Here is a 17974-nt window from a genome sequence, read left to right on the forward strand (position 1 = left end):
GCAAAACAGCTATCAACACGTGTGCGCAAAGACGATATCCCCATCCCCTCAAACAAACCCCTATTCGAACAGAATCAATCATCCTCTCTAGTCGAACACACGAAACACGTAGTTTCACATAGTCGATTCAAAATTCGAAGGTCCAATTACGCGGCAGCATAGACGCTCTCTTGCCGATGGTGCAGCGACGATCACGAGTGTTCCCTGCATCTGTATCCACTACAAAATCATCGGATTACAATGGTTGGATGGGTCGTAATTACACAGCGTATTCACGAGTAGAATGGGTGACAGTTCGAGGCGCTACAGGGTGGGAGGTGGGAGGAGGCTGCGAGAACGTTAGGTGTAGAGGGAGGGTCGTCTTAACAGCCCTAGAGACACGGCTGGCACGTAGAATAATAGGGTTCGTCGGCGAGCCGGGTTAGTCCGTGTTAGCAAGACCGAAGGTGCACAATGTATGCAAACACCGTCGCGCCACGGGATTCCCCAGAAATACTTGAATTACTGCGCCCGGTCCAATAGGGCACACCAACACCCTCCCCTCTCTTCTTCGTCCTTGTCAGCCCGGTTTCGCGAGGCGCCCATCGAAACTAACGAAGACGCGGCTATCCGTTTTCCTTAAAACGCTTTTGCAGCGGGACCCATCCGGGGCGACGTTCGAGCTACGGTCCGTGGCCGTCGCGTCGAATCATCGTCGGATACAAAGTGGTTTCTACCGGGTCGGGTAATTTGAAAGAATATGATGTTGCACTTACCTTCGCGATGGTCATTCGAGCTTAATTCGCTGTTCGAAGGCAGATACGATGCTCGGTGGATGAAGCTTCGGCGATTTCAACGGGATCTTCTTAAGGAAGACGTGAGAGTGACGAACAGAAAAATAAAGAGTGATTTGTTTAGAAAATTGTGTTTTATATTGTTTCGTAGGGTGCGTTGTTAATCGCGAGTATGAGATCGAAATTTGATAACAGTGTCAGCTGTCGTTTCATCGATGATAACGTATTTTTTCAAGTGGATAAAATATGTATGACAGAAATGAAAAGTTGTTTGAACTTAAGGATAAAGTGCTGTTATAACCACGAAAAATAAAATTCAGACCTCATATTTTTGAGCAACAAAGACCACTATGAATGGGGAAAACTGATGAAACAGTTTCTGTGTGAAATAAAACGCAGGATGAACAACATAAGTGACAAATAAAATCTATATTGAAGAGTTATAGTACACAAAAAAAAAAAAAATACCTATTTACGTCCACATACAAGTGACAAAAATTCGAATAAAAAATACTTCAAACAATATGTCTAAATAACTCTGTTTAGAACAGAGGGAAATCAAGAGAAAAGACGTTTCGCGAGTAGAATAGACAAAGAAACGAATAAAATAAATCTTCGTGAAAGCTAAAACAATCCCGAAGAACGTTGTGTTATTATAAAATAATTATTTAGAGGCGCGGTGTACGATTTGACGCCTTGGTACGTGAAACTAATTGCAATACCGTCGAGTAGGTTCCGAGCTATCAATCGTCGAGACGTGTTTCCCTCTCGGTTCAAATTTTCATGAGACTTTCACCGCCGTGGATGCACGCGGCTTCTGCACTAAGATTTCCCTTCACGTTCGAAACGGAGAATGCGATGGTCAGTTGCGATCGTACGAATGTTACGGTATTCAACTCACGTGCGACCAAAATTTCGGCTCCTCGTTCCCGTACGTTTTTCTCCTTTCCTAATAGAGAGGATCGGGAAAAGGTTCGGACAGGACGACAAGTGGGCGAGGCTCGTTTCTGTAAAACAGATGAAACGTATTCTCTTTATTTCGTATGCCATCGAGTATTTATCTTACGTGACCGAACAATCCTCTCTCCCGACTTAACACGTGACTTTTTTAGCGAATGAAATTCGGACATCCGTCGACTATCCACTAGAAACCAGGCTGTTTCGCCTATTTACAATAGATCTTTGTACAAAAACTAATCTCATATAAACAGTAAAACGCACGATTCGAAGGCCGTGTACGCCTTTGTGAAACGGGAACACAGTAAAACTGTTCGCGTTGCTACGTATGTTTAGCAATTCAGCGACGTTGCTTCGTCAAATTGGACTTCCCTCTTATTGAACTCACTGTTCCACTCTTCCTCCACCTTGCTTCTCATCCTCCTCCTCCTGTTTTCTTTTTTTTTTCCTCCTCGTTTCGTTCGTGAACGTGGACGAACTCTGTTATAAAAATCTCCAAGTAGAAAAGGAACCAACAATTGAACGGGATCCTATCACGATCCGATACACTCCGTCAAGCATCGAGTCTCTCTCTAATTGTCGACGTTTCATTAACTCTGTGAGCAACTCGATATCCGCGTGTCCAATCTCGTCGTGCATGCGACTAAACTTGCCAAGATATTCGGATATACAGGTCCCCTCGTTACCATCCCTGGCAAACTGCAATTTTTTTTCACCATTTCCTTCGCTTTTCTCTTTTTTCCGCTTGTCCTCCTCTTCTTGTGTTTTGTCCTCTGTTTTTTTTTTTCGTTTCTTTTTGTACAGCGAACATCTGCGTTGTTTCGCGAAGTCGCTTAGAAATTCACACGTGAACCGTAGGAAGACGGCAACGTGGAACTCGATTCGCGAGTATTCGACACCGTTTCGCGGTCCTGGAAACGACGTTCTTCTCTCACTCTTGTATCTAGCTTCTCGTACGAACGCTCACGAAGCAGCCAGAGTTTCTCGACTCGAAGAGACCTCTCCTCCTCGTGAATTTTATATACAACTCTCTTGTATTCGATTCGAGCGCGTCACCACTTCCGGCTGGTGGAACTTCCCCTGAGCGGAGACTGACGAGGAGACCGGCCTCTGCGGCATAGACGACAACCCCTTGCCCGACCTCTGGAGACTGTAGTACACCTGTAATCAATCGAACATGGTCTTCGTTTCAAGGGGAAACTTTCGCTCGTTAGACTTCCTAGCTTCATTTTCTATAGAGCCTTTCTGAACGTATCGATGACAGTCTAACTTTAGTTTAACATTGCAAATGTCTGAAGTTCATTTTTATAATTTATTTATTGCAACGAGGAGAATGGAAGTGGGAATAGGAAAATTGGAGGAAATAGAATTTAACCCTTTCACTGCTGTCGGCGCCTAAAGGCGTTTTGAAAATTTTCGTTCGCGACTATTGACACACTCTCACCTTAATTTTTCACATTTGCAAACTTCCACCTTAATTTAATAAAATAATACATTTTGAAATTTCAATTCTGAAATTTCTGAAAAATTTTAAAACGTTGAAACAAAAGATTTTGCCTGAAATCTGCCGCAGCGAAAGGGTTAATAAGTATCACGACGTAATTTGAAAGTGAAATCTTCAAAATATGGTTTGATTTACAATTATGAACGGATGAATTTGTTTGCTTATATATAAAAGTGAAATCTTCAAAAGTTTGATTTACAAAATTGATTTACATTTATGAACGGATGAATTTGTTTGCTTATTGATTCTTCGTGAAAAATATCCTTTGTTTGTAAATGCTTAAATTATCGTGCGTTGTACAACCTCGAAAATTTCGTACTTTGAAAAGTGCAACGAAATCGTTTAATTAAAGGTAAAGTAGGAAAATTGCAGGCTTCTCGGGGAATAATTGCATAATTATGGGTTCGAATAGTTGTCTAATTATGAGTTCGAATAGTTTTCCAATTTGGTAAGCACTAACACTTAACCATTTTACGACGTTCAGAGAAGAACTTAATTATCTTCTTTATCGCTCCCCGGCAGATGTAAACATTCGCTTAAAATCGAGTTTCAGTTAATTACGTCTGGAACGTAAAACGTTAAGTATGTTATGGAAGGTAAGTTCGCGTTTTGAGAGACTTTTCTGAAAGGTAAATTGGTGCCTTTTCTACCACGTTCTTCAATGTTAATTGAGTTACCGCTGCAGCTATCTAGGTAAATGTAACATGCTTTCGTGTTACATGAAAGCAATCCATTTTCCTTCAATGCATGAAAAATATTTCAATACATGCTCAAGACTGAAAATAAATTCTTGTAGAATGAAAAGTGACTTGAACTTTTATAACAAATTTACATAGCTTGTTGATTATTAATACGTTACATAAATTTTGCAATATTTTCCTTTTAATAAAATGAAAATTAAGACCGAATTATTGCAATATTTCATTTTGACACTTCGTGCGTGTCTTTACCGCTATGAAATAGTTCTACTAATTTTGAGAGTAGCCTAAAATTTTTTACATGAAAAATTATTTGACACGTATTTCTTTTTTATTAACAATCGTCCTCGTTGAAAAGGTGAAAATCGTCTTCACAGATAAGAGTAATACACATTTTTGGTCAAAATTATTTATTATATTTTACTTTTCAAATTTGTTGTTGAAAAATACGAAATTCGTCAAATTACACTGTTTTTCTATCACCAATAATTTTCAGGATATCAGACTAAATATATTTGCTACCTCCAACTTTGAGGACGATTTTCACCCCTCCACTGTGGACGATTTTCAAAATAAAAAATACGTGTCGAGTATTATTTTGGGAACTACTGTGCATCAAAGTTTCATCAAAATCGGTGATTATCACTTCAAAATAGGGCACATTACGATTGCACGGACACCTTCCTGAAGCTTACATCTTTTCTAACTATTTTTTATTCAATTTCTTTCAATAATACCGCGATTCAACACTTGAAGAAAGTTTCCTAACGCAAATTCACATTAAAAACCTGAATTGACATTCTCAGAAAATCTATCCGCATCTTCACAGTTCTCAAAATTAAACTACTGAGATGATCCCCCAAAAGCATCCCGACCCTTCGTTTAAAGGGCAACTAAACAATTCCACCCCGCAAAACTGGAAAAAAGAAGTACAAGCACCAAGAAAAAAAAAGAAAAAAACGCAAATGCATCGATACTTGTGAAAATTGCAAATTTCGGTTCAGAATTAATAATGGAACAGTCGACGAGTGGAGCGAGCGGCGCACACCGACGACGAAAATAATCGGAAACCACGTCGGGTTACGTAATTTCGGTGAAAACAAAAACACCGAAGCGAAAACATCCAGAGGGAATATCGGGTCAGTTAATGAAGAGAGGGCGAGTAATGGAAGGGTGGGTGGGGGGTGGTGGATCGGTATTAAAATTATTCAGACACTTAATGGAACGCGACTGGGGGGTGGGCAGCGTCGAAGGGAAACGGAAGTCGGGTTCAAGACGAGAGAAGAGTAACGCGCATCGGGACTGGCCCTTTCGAATTATCGAGGAAACTTCGACGTAATTAAACTCGCGGAAGCGCCCAGATAACCCAAGGCTTCGCTAAACCGGAAAAGTTAAAGTGGAAGACTGGCGCATATTAAAGCGATGCGATCCCTCTTACTTGGCTCGTGTCCCGGTCCCCCGTGGTCGTCTTCGAAACTTCGAATATTTAAAACAACCTTGTCAGTTTGGTTACGAGAGATAGTGTGCTAGAGGAAGAGAGAGATAGAGATTGGCTGCGATAGAGAAGAGAAGTCGCGTCGACGAGAGACGATCGATTGTATTACTTCCTCCGGGCGAAAAAAAAGAAGGAACGCGATCTCGTTCGTTCGTTCGGTAATTCGCTTGCTTTCCCCTATTACCCCTCCATCCAGCCACTCTTCTATGCCTGGTGTTCCGTGGCCAGGGGAAGCGTTAATTGCTTCTCATTAATCAAACGGCTTCGACTAAATACACTCCATTAGATATCGTGAAAAAAGGGGCCCGATTAAATTTACAGACCGCAATGAGTTTACGAGGCTAATTGTCGGAATGATTTATACGTCCGTGCGAGCGATCGATTAACTCGTTTCCGTGATATCGGCTATCTTGATTCGCGGACGCTTTTATTATTTTCTGTCGCTGAGGAGGAAGAGGATCGTGGAAGGAAGAACGAGGATCTTTTGAAAGTGTTTGTCCCTTAAATTATGTTCCTTTGCAATTGTTTACACGGTTTTATCTGTGGAATTTTTGCGTCGTAAATGTCGGTGACTTATGAACCATTGTGTTTGATATTTCGGTATTTTTACGTTGACAGATTTGAGGATATTTATTTTAGTTTCAATGGAATCCACCGGCACGATTGGAATGTTAATATTGACCAAAGTCGGATGCGGAATATGTTTATTTCAGCTTCTGTGAGGTATTTAACTCCGTTCGCGTTGTTGTTGTATAAATATAACCTAGTTTCCAAGGATTTTTGTTGCGCATCTTCTTATTTCTTGTGTATCACGGAAACTTTTCAGTTTTAACTTTTGATTATTTCAATTATACTTTGTCAACTCGAAGCTGCCATATTTTCTCAGAGAGAGAATTCGTTTGGTACCCGATAAATGGAAGAATCGTCATCAAGGAATAATGGAGATTATTTTGAATATTAAAATTGAAGTTTGTAAGAAAAAGTACCGAATTAATTTCCACACGTGTATTTTCCCACTGGTCCATATTTTATTGCTGAATGATTAGATTTAGAAAACAAAAATAGAAGAAGAGCAATTGAACTGGGAATTAATACCACATCTACCATATTCCCCTGACCATTGAATTACCATTTATTTCGTTAATTAGAAATCATTTAAAATGGCAGAAACTTCACTTAAAGTTAACATTAGATCAGTTCTCTAATCCAAGAGTAAAGAATTCTTTTTGAATAGAAAATTAAAATAGAGAATTTTGAATAGAGATCAATAGTAAATGTAAATCGTATTAATTTTGTACTGAAACAGAGCTTCTAAAACAACGTTATTTATGAGATGACCTAATACAATCGTTCATAAACTTCCGCTATTCAATACAGTGCATGTACGATTTTCCTTTTTCCTCAATTATTCGTAATTATTTTTACACGTTACATCTCTTTCAGTAACTAAGCCTCTTTTTAACATTCTTCTATTACAATTTCAGTATCGAAGCACGTTTGGTGCTTAATTCTTCATAAATAAAAAAAAAGAAATGTAACAAATTCTACCAATTATTTCTGTTTGTATTCCCTGAAAAAACACGTTACTTTGCACACACAAAATACAAATCCGAGAAAGCTTACGTTTTGGTTGTTTCGTTGATTATAAGCGTCCATTGCCATTTGCTTGAAGTCCGCCATAGTGGGTGGATTGCTGTAAGTTTTCACTTGAGACACGTGATTCTGGGGATAGTTTATGGTCGGCGCTGGCAGACAGTCGGACAACATCGGGTCCGGGGGAAGATCCAAACCGTGCTGCACAATTGGCCTTTTCTCAGGCGAGATCGCCTCGTCCGTACTTCGATCCTTCTTTCTACGTTGCGGCGGTGTCTTGTATATCGGGGTGTACGTTAAGGGTCTTCTCTCTGTGAACAGATTCAAACGAAGCCGTGCAAAGTTCCGCGTCCACTAAGCAGATTAGTCGATTAAATCTAGACAAGAGCGGTCTCTTTACGTGGACAATAGGCCAGAAGTGTAGAACCTGTTTTATTTAACACACCTTTCGCAGAAATGACGTCTGCCTACAGCTTCTTTCGGGGAAGTTTTCTCCTTCCGGTAAGAAAGTTCCAGCCTATTTTTATCTGTCCTCGAAAAAATTCAGCGAAGGAAAGAAATTACACGAAGTACGAGTAATCGTAGTTTGAGAAATGAAATTTGAAATAATTGAAATTCTAGGAAATGAAACTACTTAATCACAAAAGTAGGACGAAGAAATTGGATCGGAAAAAGATTGGAAAACCGTGCAATTCGAGATGAAAAATTATTTCCCAGAATTTGATATCTCGAAACATAATTCAGAGGAAATCGATTCTCTTTATCCATAAATTCGAAATAATTCAAGTTCCACGAAATAAAAAAAAAATCGATCACGAAAGCAGGACAAAGAAATCGGATGGAAAAATAAGAGAAGATTTTCCAGAATTATTGAGATATAACTCACGTCGGTTATTTCTATCCGAAAACAATAATACGCGTTGAACAACGGAGTAAGAGAGAAATTGAGAATTCCTTTATTCTGTATAATTTCGTTCAATTTTCTTTCGACAACGATCGCGCGTCAAAGCTATCGACAGTCAGTGAACTCGCGCTCGTTCGCGTTAGTGTTGAGATAATAATGTAGAAGTTTGATGAACACACATTTGATCACTGTTCATTGTCGATAAAGGCATTGCATTTCCGATCTATTAACGTGAATCGAAGCGTATCAATTTAACCTGACAATGCATTTCGAAATTCATCGCTGCGTGACACGGAAATATCTTTGATGGAAAAAGTACGCCAAAGCAGTCCGCTATTAACATCCGTGCAAATTTGAAGAGAAAGCCGTGTCTGTGCCGATTTTTTCCCCTCTCGTTACTGCAGATTTTTCCGACATTAGATCTGCCTTTATTCGAAATTTAAATGCAAGAAAGGTAAATTTCGACGACGAAAATCGAGATCAATACTAAACATGCTTTATGTTTTAACAACTTTTTCGTTCAGTATTGATTGTTTTATCAAATTTCGGGTACAGTATAAGTTGAATATTTTAAAAAGATATCGCGACTCTGTTGTATCATTTATTTTTTCGAATTACACATTGCAAGAGAAACACGATAGAAAAGAAATTTACAATGCCATTGTAACTCTTCCAATGCTTCACAAACAGTGCAAAAATGATGAAACAAGTAGAACACGTGCTTTTTATTTTCAAACAAAGAATCTGATTAATAGTCCTAAAGTATAATGCGAATCCTCAAAAATATTAAAAAATCGATCAAACGTCGTTAAAAAATTTGCAACAATTATTTCACGAAGAAACTGTGTCGTAAAATTGTTCCTTTTTCAACAATATTATGTCTTTTATCTAATTATTCGAGAGAATTATATTTTTTAAAATAGGTGTTACAAAATAGGTTAAATCCTTGACGTTTTCCTTGCAAACTGATTGAAATCAGTTACAGAAAAATGTTTCAAATAGATTGTTCTTCAAGAGTCTCGTGTTCCTTAGAATACTTGCAACACCAATGAAAAAAAAGCCCGTTAAATTCACCGCAAAACGCGCGAAAAACAGTTCGTGCGTTCGAACCACCGACTATTAAAAAGGCAACGAGATTAAAACAAAAATAGAATTAGTCACGTCGATAATACAAGAAATAACGTGCTGCTGTGCATAGCCACGCGAGCCGAGCTGTAATTGTCCGGTGAACGTTCCATTTACACGAATTACGAGCGTCGATCGAAGCGAAGACGTACAATTAAACAGCCAATAAAGTCGTAACTTACGTACGAAAAGGGATTAAAATATCGCATGCCGATATCCAGGCAACTCTGTATCGCGATGAAATGAAATAAAATTGCTCTGCATATCGCCACACGTACACTCCTGTGTGCGAGTAGATGTACAGCCTTGTTGAAAAGTATTAGGTAGCTTTATTATTACAACTTACTGCAAAAACTATTTCTCTGAAGCCTTCCTATTGTTCGTCATCCTTTGTCGGGCACTTCTACAGGCTTTTAAAACGGTTGACAAGGTTTATAGCGGGTTGTAAAACAAGTGAGCGATCTATTGTCTACATGTTGTGGATCTTTGCTTCTATTGAAGTGTGCCAAAAAAGAGTGAATTAAGGCCAGTTAATTCTGTTTTTAGAAGAATAGGGTAAAGGCCAGAAAGAAATTGCCTGTGATTGTCAAATATTGGCAAAGGATGGCCCAACGAAGTTAATAACATTGATTATATTCATATTTGAAGTTTGATTTCCTAATGATACAAAAACATTTCTGACTCATAGTTCATGGGGTGACTAATACTTTCGGCCGGGGCTGTATTCTGTGATTCTCAAATGCAGGCAAAGGATGGCCCAACAAAATACTGACAAAGTTAACAAACACTGTTCATCTTCACATTTGAACAGTACAATTTCCTAAATAATTCATACTTCACGGGGTGTCTAATACTTTTGGCCAAGGCTGTACATATCTGTACACACGCGTATCTGTATATGTTCGATTTTACGATCGCCTTGTGTGCACGTAGGCCGTAATTTGGTGGCCGTTTCGAACAATCGGAAACCCGTAGACTCACCATACTCGTTGGGTATGATGTCCGGATCGATGTCATCGACCGCCTGCTTGGTCTGGGGGTGCACCGGGGTAGTTGCGCCTGCATTAGGTGGCTCGCACACGATGGGAGCGTGCTTTGGACTTCCGGGTCGGCCGTTCGAGTGCTTCCGGTAGAGCGCCGCCAGGATTCCAGCTACGGCCAGGGCCAAAAGGGTTGCTGTTGCTGCCAGGCCCAGCAGCAATGGGCTCAGCATCGAGGCGTCCGTGTTCCCTGTCACGGCAGCAATGCAAAACGCTCGATCAACCGGAACTTCCATTGGACTACCCTATCTGTTCTGCCTTCCTCTGTTTTGTCCCTGCTTCCCGATTATTACACCAAGTATATTTTTATACTTCGACACACCCAAACCGTACCAACAGCCCACACACCGACCTTTTCTCCACCTACACCTCCCTATAGTTCGTTCACGATAACCGACGTTCCCATTTTGTCAGGCGACGTTGCTAAATTTATTGTCACACCGGCATTGTTCGCTCTCCTTCGCGACACACCACGACCCTTGCTCACATTTCCTTGTTTCCCTCTCTATGCAACCGAACACCGTCTCGTGTTTAAAGTATTTTAGCTAGGGGTCAGAGCTGGTGTATTCGGCGTAGTAAAGGGGCAGTTCTGATAGCGGTGATATGTTCTATTGCTTGAGAATTGCACGGTGCATAAGCAGGGAGCGCGGGCTATTAGCGAGACATGGTTGTTGAGAAGCTTATCAGTTATGCCTCCCTCTCTCTCGCTGAAAATATTCCCCGATAAAGTGGATCGTCTCGTATACGATGGAATGCGAAAGTTGTTTAATAGTTCGACTTTGATATATTAGGCTTCGCTCTACTTTCACGGGATTAATCGGGAATAAAGTTTATAGAATATGGGGTTAAAGCTTGATCAACAGGAAAGTTTTTTATTTGTAGGGATTCTTGGGCAGCAGCGTGTATTCTCGAACGAAGAGGGTTCAGCTGTGTTTCCAGGGTGAATATAGAATCGAAGATTAAACGATTTCGTTAATCGTGCAAGCTTCGAGAGGGTAGTTATGTTATTTCGCAGCAGTTATTTCGATGTAACAATGTAGGAAAAATTTGTATTCGTTTATTTGTAATTTCTGTAGTTCCGAACGAAACATGCGTGACACTTTAATTGAATTCTAGGTATAACCATTACGTTGCTTTCCTTTTACCGGTAATAATCCTACTGACATCGTTATTGACATTTCGACGGTTAAAGGCTGACTAGTAGTTTCGGTCAACCACTAGTCAGACAACCGACTCCAGTTTCACCTCGTATATGGGTCTTCGCGTTTTATGCATTTGATGGCATTCATTTGCCAATGGTCTTCCTGGACAATTGGTATTTTATTCTTTCATTGTAACTTTGGTCCATATAACCAATTAATATTATTGATAAACATATTTAAAATATAAGATATTGATTACGAATGTTCAATAAAACTCAAATTGTGTATTCTCACGCTAAAAGATAAGTTACTTAAACTTACGAATGGTACTTTATTTATTGTACAGCGAAAACATCTGCGTGTTAACTTTTAAATCCCAAGCCTGTAGAACACGTGGTATTTATCTATACTTGAAAACACTAAAAAAGCTTCAAATCTCTAATCTCAAGAAGCGATTTAACGTGAAATAAAATTGCGCTGGTGATAAGAAAATCGATTAAACATTGATCTTGTGGAATTGCAAAGTTCTCCAACTCGTATTAAGTGAAATGGAGAAATACATCACAAAAATTCAGTGTTTTATAATAGTAAGCTAAATACACTTAAAATTTGCTGGCAGAAATGTGTCAAATCAACCGTAGCTTATTTCTACCAAAAAAATTTAATTTTGACTACCCTTATCGATCTGGAAAGTCACATTTACGAATCCGTCATTTCACGTTCAATGACCTAATAGCACAGATAGCTGTAATATTAGAAGAACGTCGTACGAATGCAGCTACTGAGACTTACTATTGATACATTTGGCGAATCAGTTAACAAACTGATTAAAAATTTCTGTCACAGCTACCGTCTTGAAAGACCTTCAAAGCGACCAAATTAGATTTTTCCAACATCTATCTTTAATGCACGCAACGACCTAACACTTAAAGCACCGCAATATTTACGAGTTTTGTAGAAACCTGCACTTTTGCAAAATCAAATCAAATAACTCTCGTAGAACAGAAAATTTCTATTGAAAAATTTTACATAGTGCTTATTACAGGCACAGCGTCGATTTTTAATCGTATAAATATTGTTCAAGAGATATAATATTTTTTTAGGCGGTCCACATATCGAGCCTTAAAGCGGGTCCGACGCTTAAAGCGTTAATAATTTCAAAAATGGTCCCTGACGTTTCCAAGGATTCGAGCGAGACACTTTAGCACCAACAAACACGGAATATCATTCGTAACAATAGGAAAAAATATTAACCCCAGTTTTATACACTGAATTATCTAGCAAATATCCAAACCATGGACAAATTTTTACCGACGCCTCAAAATCAAAACAAGGGACTGGATGTGCGGTATGCACCCCTGAAAGAGACTTGCAATTCAGACTTCCAGAACCATTCACAGTTTTCAGCAGTGAAGCATTTGCGATTCTACAAGCCTTAAAATATATCGAAAAAAAAAGGCACATAATAAATTGATCATTTTTGCAGACTCCAAAAGTGTTGTGACAGCCTTACGAAATTTAGAAACCAGAAACACAATAATACGGAACATTATCGAATTAAATGCAATACTCAATTGCGGCGAAAAAGAAATTTTGTACTCCTGGATCCCCTCACATGCCAACATCGAAGACAGTGAAAAAGCCGACTCAGCAGCAAAGCTAGTTAGTACCAGTACGTCCGAATCAAACGATGTCCCTATATTATATCAAGACCTTCAAAATTACCTCACTAAAGCGACAATAGAATCATGGAATGAAGAGTGGAAAAATTCAAGACCGACTAAACTACACACAATCAGAAAACTTAAAAAAAAAGATTCAAGTGAAAGAGCTATGAACTTCTTGAAAGATATTGGTTTATACCACCTACTATAGACTGCACCACTGAATAAACTCACTGTGGTCACTAATAACCTCAGAAGGTGCATGTGACCTTAATCACCCAATAAAAAAAGACGGAATATCCTCGCATGAAAGTTTATTTATCAACGCAACTTATCCTCCACGCTCGGCTTTCGCCGTGGCGAGCACGTGGCGCGTGCGTGCAAACGCGTGAAAGCGTGTGCACGGACGGCTGCGGGGGGTGAATCGTAAATCAGCCGTTAGGAGCCACGGTCACTTTGGGCTTTAATCAGGCTAAAGCTAGTGGCGCCGATGTCGCGTGTTGTAAATTTTGTCCCGGCTCGCGTAAGCGTTGTAAATTATTAAACGGCCCCCGGTGTCCGCTTCGCGCAAAACCGACGCGCTTTTTTGCCAGGCGAATTTTCTCCACGCGCCTCCTCCCTATAGTATATCGTGCCTGCTAATTAGTGTTTGCGCCGAAAATGTTTGCCAGACGAGTATTAATAAGACTGTTTGGTTTCGTTGCTCGCCGTGTTTGCTACTCGCTGTCAAGCGAGCGGATTACTCATTAGCTATTAATTGGCAACTCTTCACAGGCATCGCTAACACACGCTAATGCCACCGGGGGAAAAATAGTTCGATAGGTTTGATGCACATAATCTTTCTTTTCAATGAAGAAAATGTGGCTTTTTTGTTGTACTTACTAAAAGAAATAATAATCGAAACTTTGGTGCATAGTAGTTCTCGAAAAAGTATTTATTGGAAATGGGTTATGGAATTAAATAGTCTTTTATCTTTGTAATATACGATTTTATTTACGGTCTCAGAGGAAACGTCTTTACTCTATTGAATCTTCTGAAGGACTGTTTCTAGGCACCCAAAAGAAAGTTGGGGTCCCCTTATACCTAGAAACTGTTTACGTTATGGTATGGCATTGTGCAGTGAGTGACTCGAAGACGAACACCAGATGCATCTGGTGGAAGTCCCAGTGCCTTTGTTTAAAATAACCCGGAGACATTTTTGTCCTCACTTGATTATTTCCATAGGGTGTTGTTAGAAATAATCCAACAGTATTCGATACGTATTCTTTTATATTGGAAATCGTGCACAGTGAAGGGGTGAAAATCGCCCTCAAAGTTGGAGGTAGGAAATATATTTAGTGTGATATCTTGCAAACTATTAGAGATAGAGGAATAGTACAAATTGACGAATTTTAGATTTTTCAACGATAAATTTGAAAAACAGAAGATAGTAAATAATTTTGACCAAATATGCCTACTACCCTTATTTTTGAAGTCGATTTTCCCCTCTTCAACGTGAACGATTGTCGATAAGGAAGAAAACGTGTCAAATATTTTTTTGAATAATATCGCGCACCAAAGTTTCATCAATATCGGTGTTTATCACTTTGGAATGTTCCCTTGCAAGCCCTAATCCTAAAATAAATCGATATCAGCGATGGAACGTAAAACAACATTATGCTTGAAACCCAAATAATTAACACTAGAACTACCGACCGGGTTCAAAATGACCCATAAGCATCTTTCGAGAAAACGTGAATGTTCAATACTGGTAACTGTTATCATTCGTAACTTTCCGAATTTATTTTCTACAGGTATGTTTCTATTTGTATCGATATGAATCGAATTTTCCAATTATCGTTTACTTACGTAAAAATTCACTTTTGTACAGTCGGTAACGTGTCAATCTGACTCGGCTGGTAATTCTAGTGTTAAATCATTTTATATTTATTATTCAACGTAAGGTAAATTCGTACAGCTCTAATAAAGTAAAGAGAAAGAAAAAAGATGATTTACATCTACAACTCAATTTTGAAAAAAGAAATGCAGTTGGGTCACGTTAATTATTCTCATTAACACGTTCATCCAATGCAATACTATTGTCGACTTCAAAGAACACAAAAATATCCACAAACAGAGAGACTAAATTTTTCCACAAAATTTGCAAAAACGTTTGCGAATGGCAGATTCAGCTGATCGAATGTAACGTTCAAATTTTCCCAACGAAAAGCTGTCATTATTTACGCACGGAGGCAGGAGAATATTTTACTCGACAGTAGTTACATTTCACGCAACACGTATCCGTCGGCAAAGAAATACGCACGCTCAAAGTGCCCCGTTATAAATTAGAAATCTGATTAAACGAAAAACGAGTGAAATTTCAAAAAAAAAAAAAAAACCAACGCGATCGACAGAGAAGTTGTTTAATAAAAATCGAAATATTCCTCGAGAGACGTATAATCAAAAAGCATCGGCGGAGCGTCGCATTTCATAAACATTTCAGCATTATTGCAGCACCTGATTGACCGTGAGGAGTTTCAGAGCCACGTTCCTCTCATTTTCATGGAAATTTCGCATTCATTGCGCCTTTTTGTTCGCCGGGAGCATGTTTGAAAACTTGATGAAATAAAATCGATAAATTCGCGAAAAGACCCACGGGCCGAAATAAATTCGAATCAAAGCAGCCGCAAACAATAGGTCGCGCGATTCGAGCAACGAAGAAAATTGCACCGAGAAGTTCATTGAAATATTTAATTTAATTTATGAACGAACACCCACACGCACAGCCGTGATAACGATCGTTCATTGAAAAGCAGCTTATTTTCAACTTGTTGCTAAATATTGTGTACAAATACGAGCTGTGACAAATATTAACAGATACCTCTGCGCGTTCTAACAGCGGCGAACTTTCATTTCGAACGGAAGTTGTAATTTACGAATATCGAAAAATAATTAACGAAATATTACGATCGATGCAATATTGCTTACGCTTTTTCTTTTATTGGAAAAGTGTACCTGGACTGTAAAAATTTCTGCGGTGTTCTTTATGAATAGATTGCCTATATTTGATACGAGAGGTAATTGAAATTTAACGGTGACTTGTAAGTGATGGAAAATGACATCGTAGATGATACTTTCTGCATAATAGATTCTAATTTGAATGAAATTTTACTGCTGGCGTAAAAATGGAAGTAAAAGATGCGAAGACTAACGTCGAGTTCTATTTCAAATGAATCCATGAAAACTAATTTGGGTAAATTATCGACAAGGTGAATTGAATTTTTCCTGTATCTTTTAGAACGAGCAAAATTGTACGAATAGCATTTTGCTTCGAAATTAATTAATTTTTGCAAACGACGAACCGAAGGTTTCAAAAATGAATAGAAAATATTGCGAATACTGGACACGAAGTGAAAAGCAATATTGAATACAATGCTACCAGAGATAGAATTAAAAATTGCAAAATCTTTGTGTTGAAAGTCGTAATATTTAGAATAATCTGTGATAATAATAAAAATAAAATACGCGGAAAGAAAGTTTCACCGATGCGTAAGTTTGTTACTCCGTGGCAGAAAATTTAGTATTCAGAATGTTCTGTCACAGACTGACGATTAATTTAACACTTTCGTTCGCCCGGACGTGGAAGCCGAAAAACAATCTGACTAATGACGGTTTCTTGAATTCACACCAGCATCAAGCATATTTAAATTTCACGCAGAGAGTCCATTTACACGTTAAACATCGCGCTTGTTCCGGCTGCATTTCCGTGTTAATGCTCGTTGACGAGAAAAAGAAGGAAAGAAACAAGAGGCAAATAAAAGGCAGTGGAAAAGAGAAAATGAAAAAGAGGAATAACAAAGTCGTATAAAATTTATATTTCTTCACGTTTCGTAGAAATGAAACGCGATCGTGTAACAATTGAAAGGAACATTTTCCGTTGCAGAGTAATGTTACGATTCGAAGAAAAATGATTAGTTCAGAAACAGAGTAAATTTACAAAAATGAAAAATGTCAAATGAATCTTTTCATGTCACAGATTGAGTTAAAAATCAATCTTTCCAAACCTGAATTAAAATGACAATTATAATACAGAAAATTAATCGTTGTTCGGTTTCTGGGAGCATATTGGTGTTTTCAATGTGACTGTATAACGATTTATCACTCGAATCAGCTGTCCTGTGTTGATTTAGCAAACAGTTCGAACTGAAATGCCTACCACAAGGGTTAACCCGTTCCTTAAATCCCTGAGAGCAGCGGAAAGACAATTTACAAGTTTCAATTCACGGCATCGTAATACAGAAGCAAGAAGGGGAGCATCAAATTATTATTAATTGAAATTCCACTAGGCAAACTAACACGGCTGATATAATAAATAGTAGCACGAGGAGCGTTCTGTATCGATGTCGCTTCGTTATATTTACAATTTCTCCGTAACTGCGTTTAATTGGACACGGCCGGCGTTATACGATTTACACTAAATTCTCTACAAGAGTCAGTAAGTTTGGATTCTACAAGTGACAGTATAGATGGTCCTACGCCTAGGTCTGCGTCATTGCTGCACCCATGTTATCTCGCTCGCAGTCAGTCAAGCGTCTAACGTTACACCCGTCGATTTACTTTACCAGATTTCACGGCTCGACAAATCATAATAGAAAAATATAATATCTTTAATTTTACTTTCTTTCATCTGGAATTTTTTTTAACATGTTGGTCAGATTTTTCTAATGAGAATGATATCAAACACGATATAATTTGAACAACATTTATATATTAACACGTTCACTGTCGCGCCAGATTTACAGGTTGCTGTCAGGCGGCCACAAGAAAATACCCAGTCAGTCAAGGGACTAACGTTACACCCGTCGATTTACTTTACCAGATTTCACGGCTCGACAAATCATAATAGAAAAATATAATATTTTTAATTTTACTTTCTTTCATCTGAAATTTTTTTTAACATGTTGGTGAAATTTTTCTGATGAAAATGGCTATAGTATTATGCTTTATCATTTTTTTTTTTCAATTGAAAATAATGTCTAGATAGCTATGACGTTCAAAATTTTTAGTTGACAACATTTATTTTATTTTAATTATTCTAAA

General features: G+C 38.5%; 1 protein-coding gene across 1 annotated transcript in view; it reads right to left on the bottom strand.

Moving 5' to 3' along the window:
• Positions 1-2747: 2747 nt before the first annotated feature.
• Positions 2748-17974, bottom strand: part of LOC108575321 (hemicentin-1-like) — a 98716-nt gene continuing 83489 nt past the window's right edge. Inside the window, exons 10-12 of the mRNA XM_017938087.1 lie at positions 10031-10279; positions 7051-7331; positions 2748-2891 (exon numbers count right to left, since the gene is read on the bottom strand). Of these exons, the coding sequence (XP_017793576.1) occupies positions 2748-2891; positions 7051-7331; positions 10031-10279 (674 nt within the window). The remainder of the gene's footprint in view (positions 2892-7050; positions 7332-10030; positions 10280-17974) is intronic.

This window comes from Habropoda laboriosa, unplaced genomic scaffold (genome assembly GCF_001263275.1).
Source record: "Habropoda laboriosa isolate 0110345459 unplaced genomic scaffold, ASM126327v1 scaffold143, whole genome shotgun sequence".
Taxonomy (NCBI): Eukaryota; Metazoa; Arthropoda; class Insecta; order Hymenoptera; family Apidae; genus Habropoda; species Habropoda laboriosa.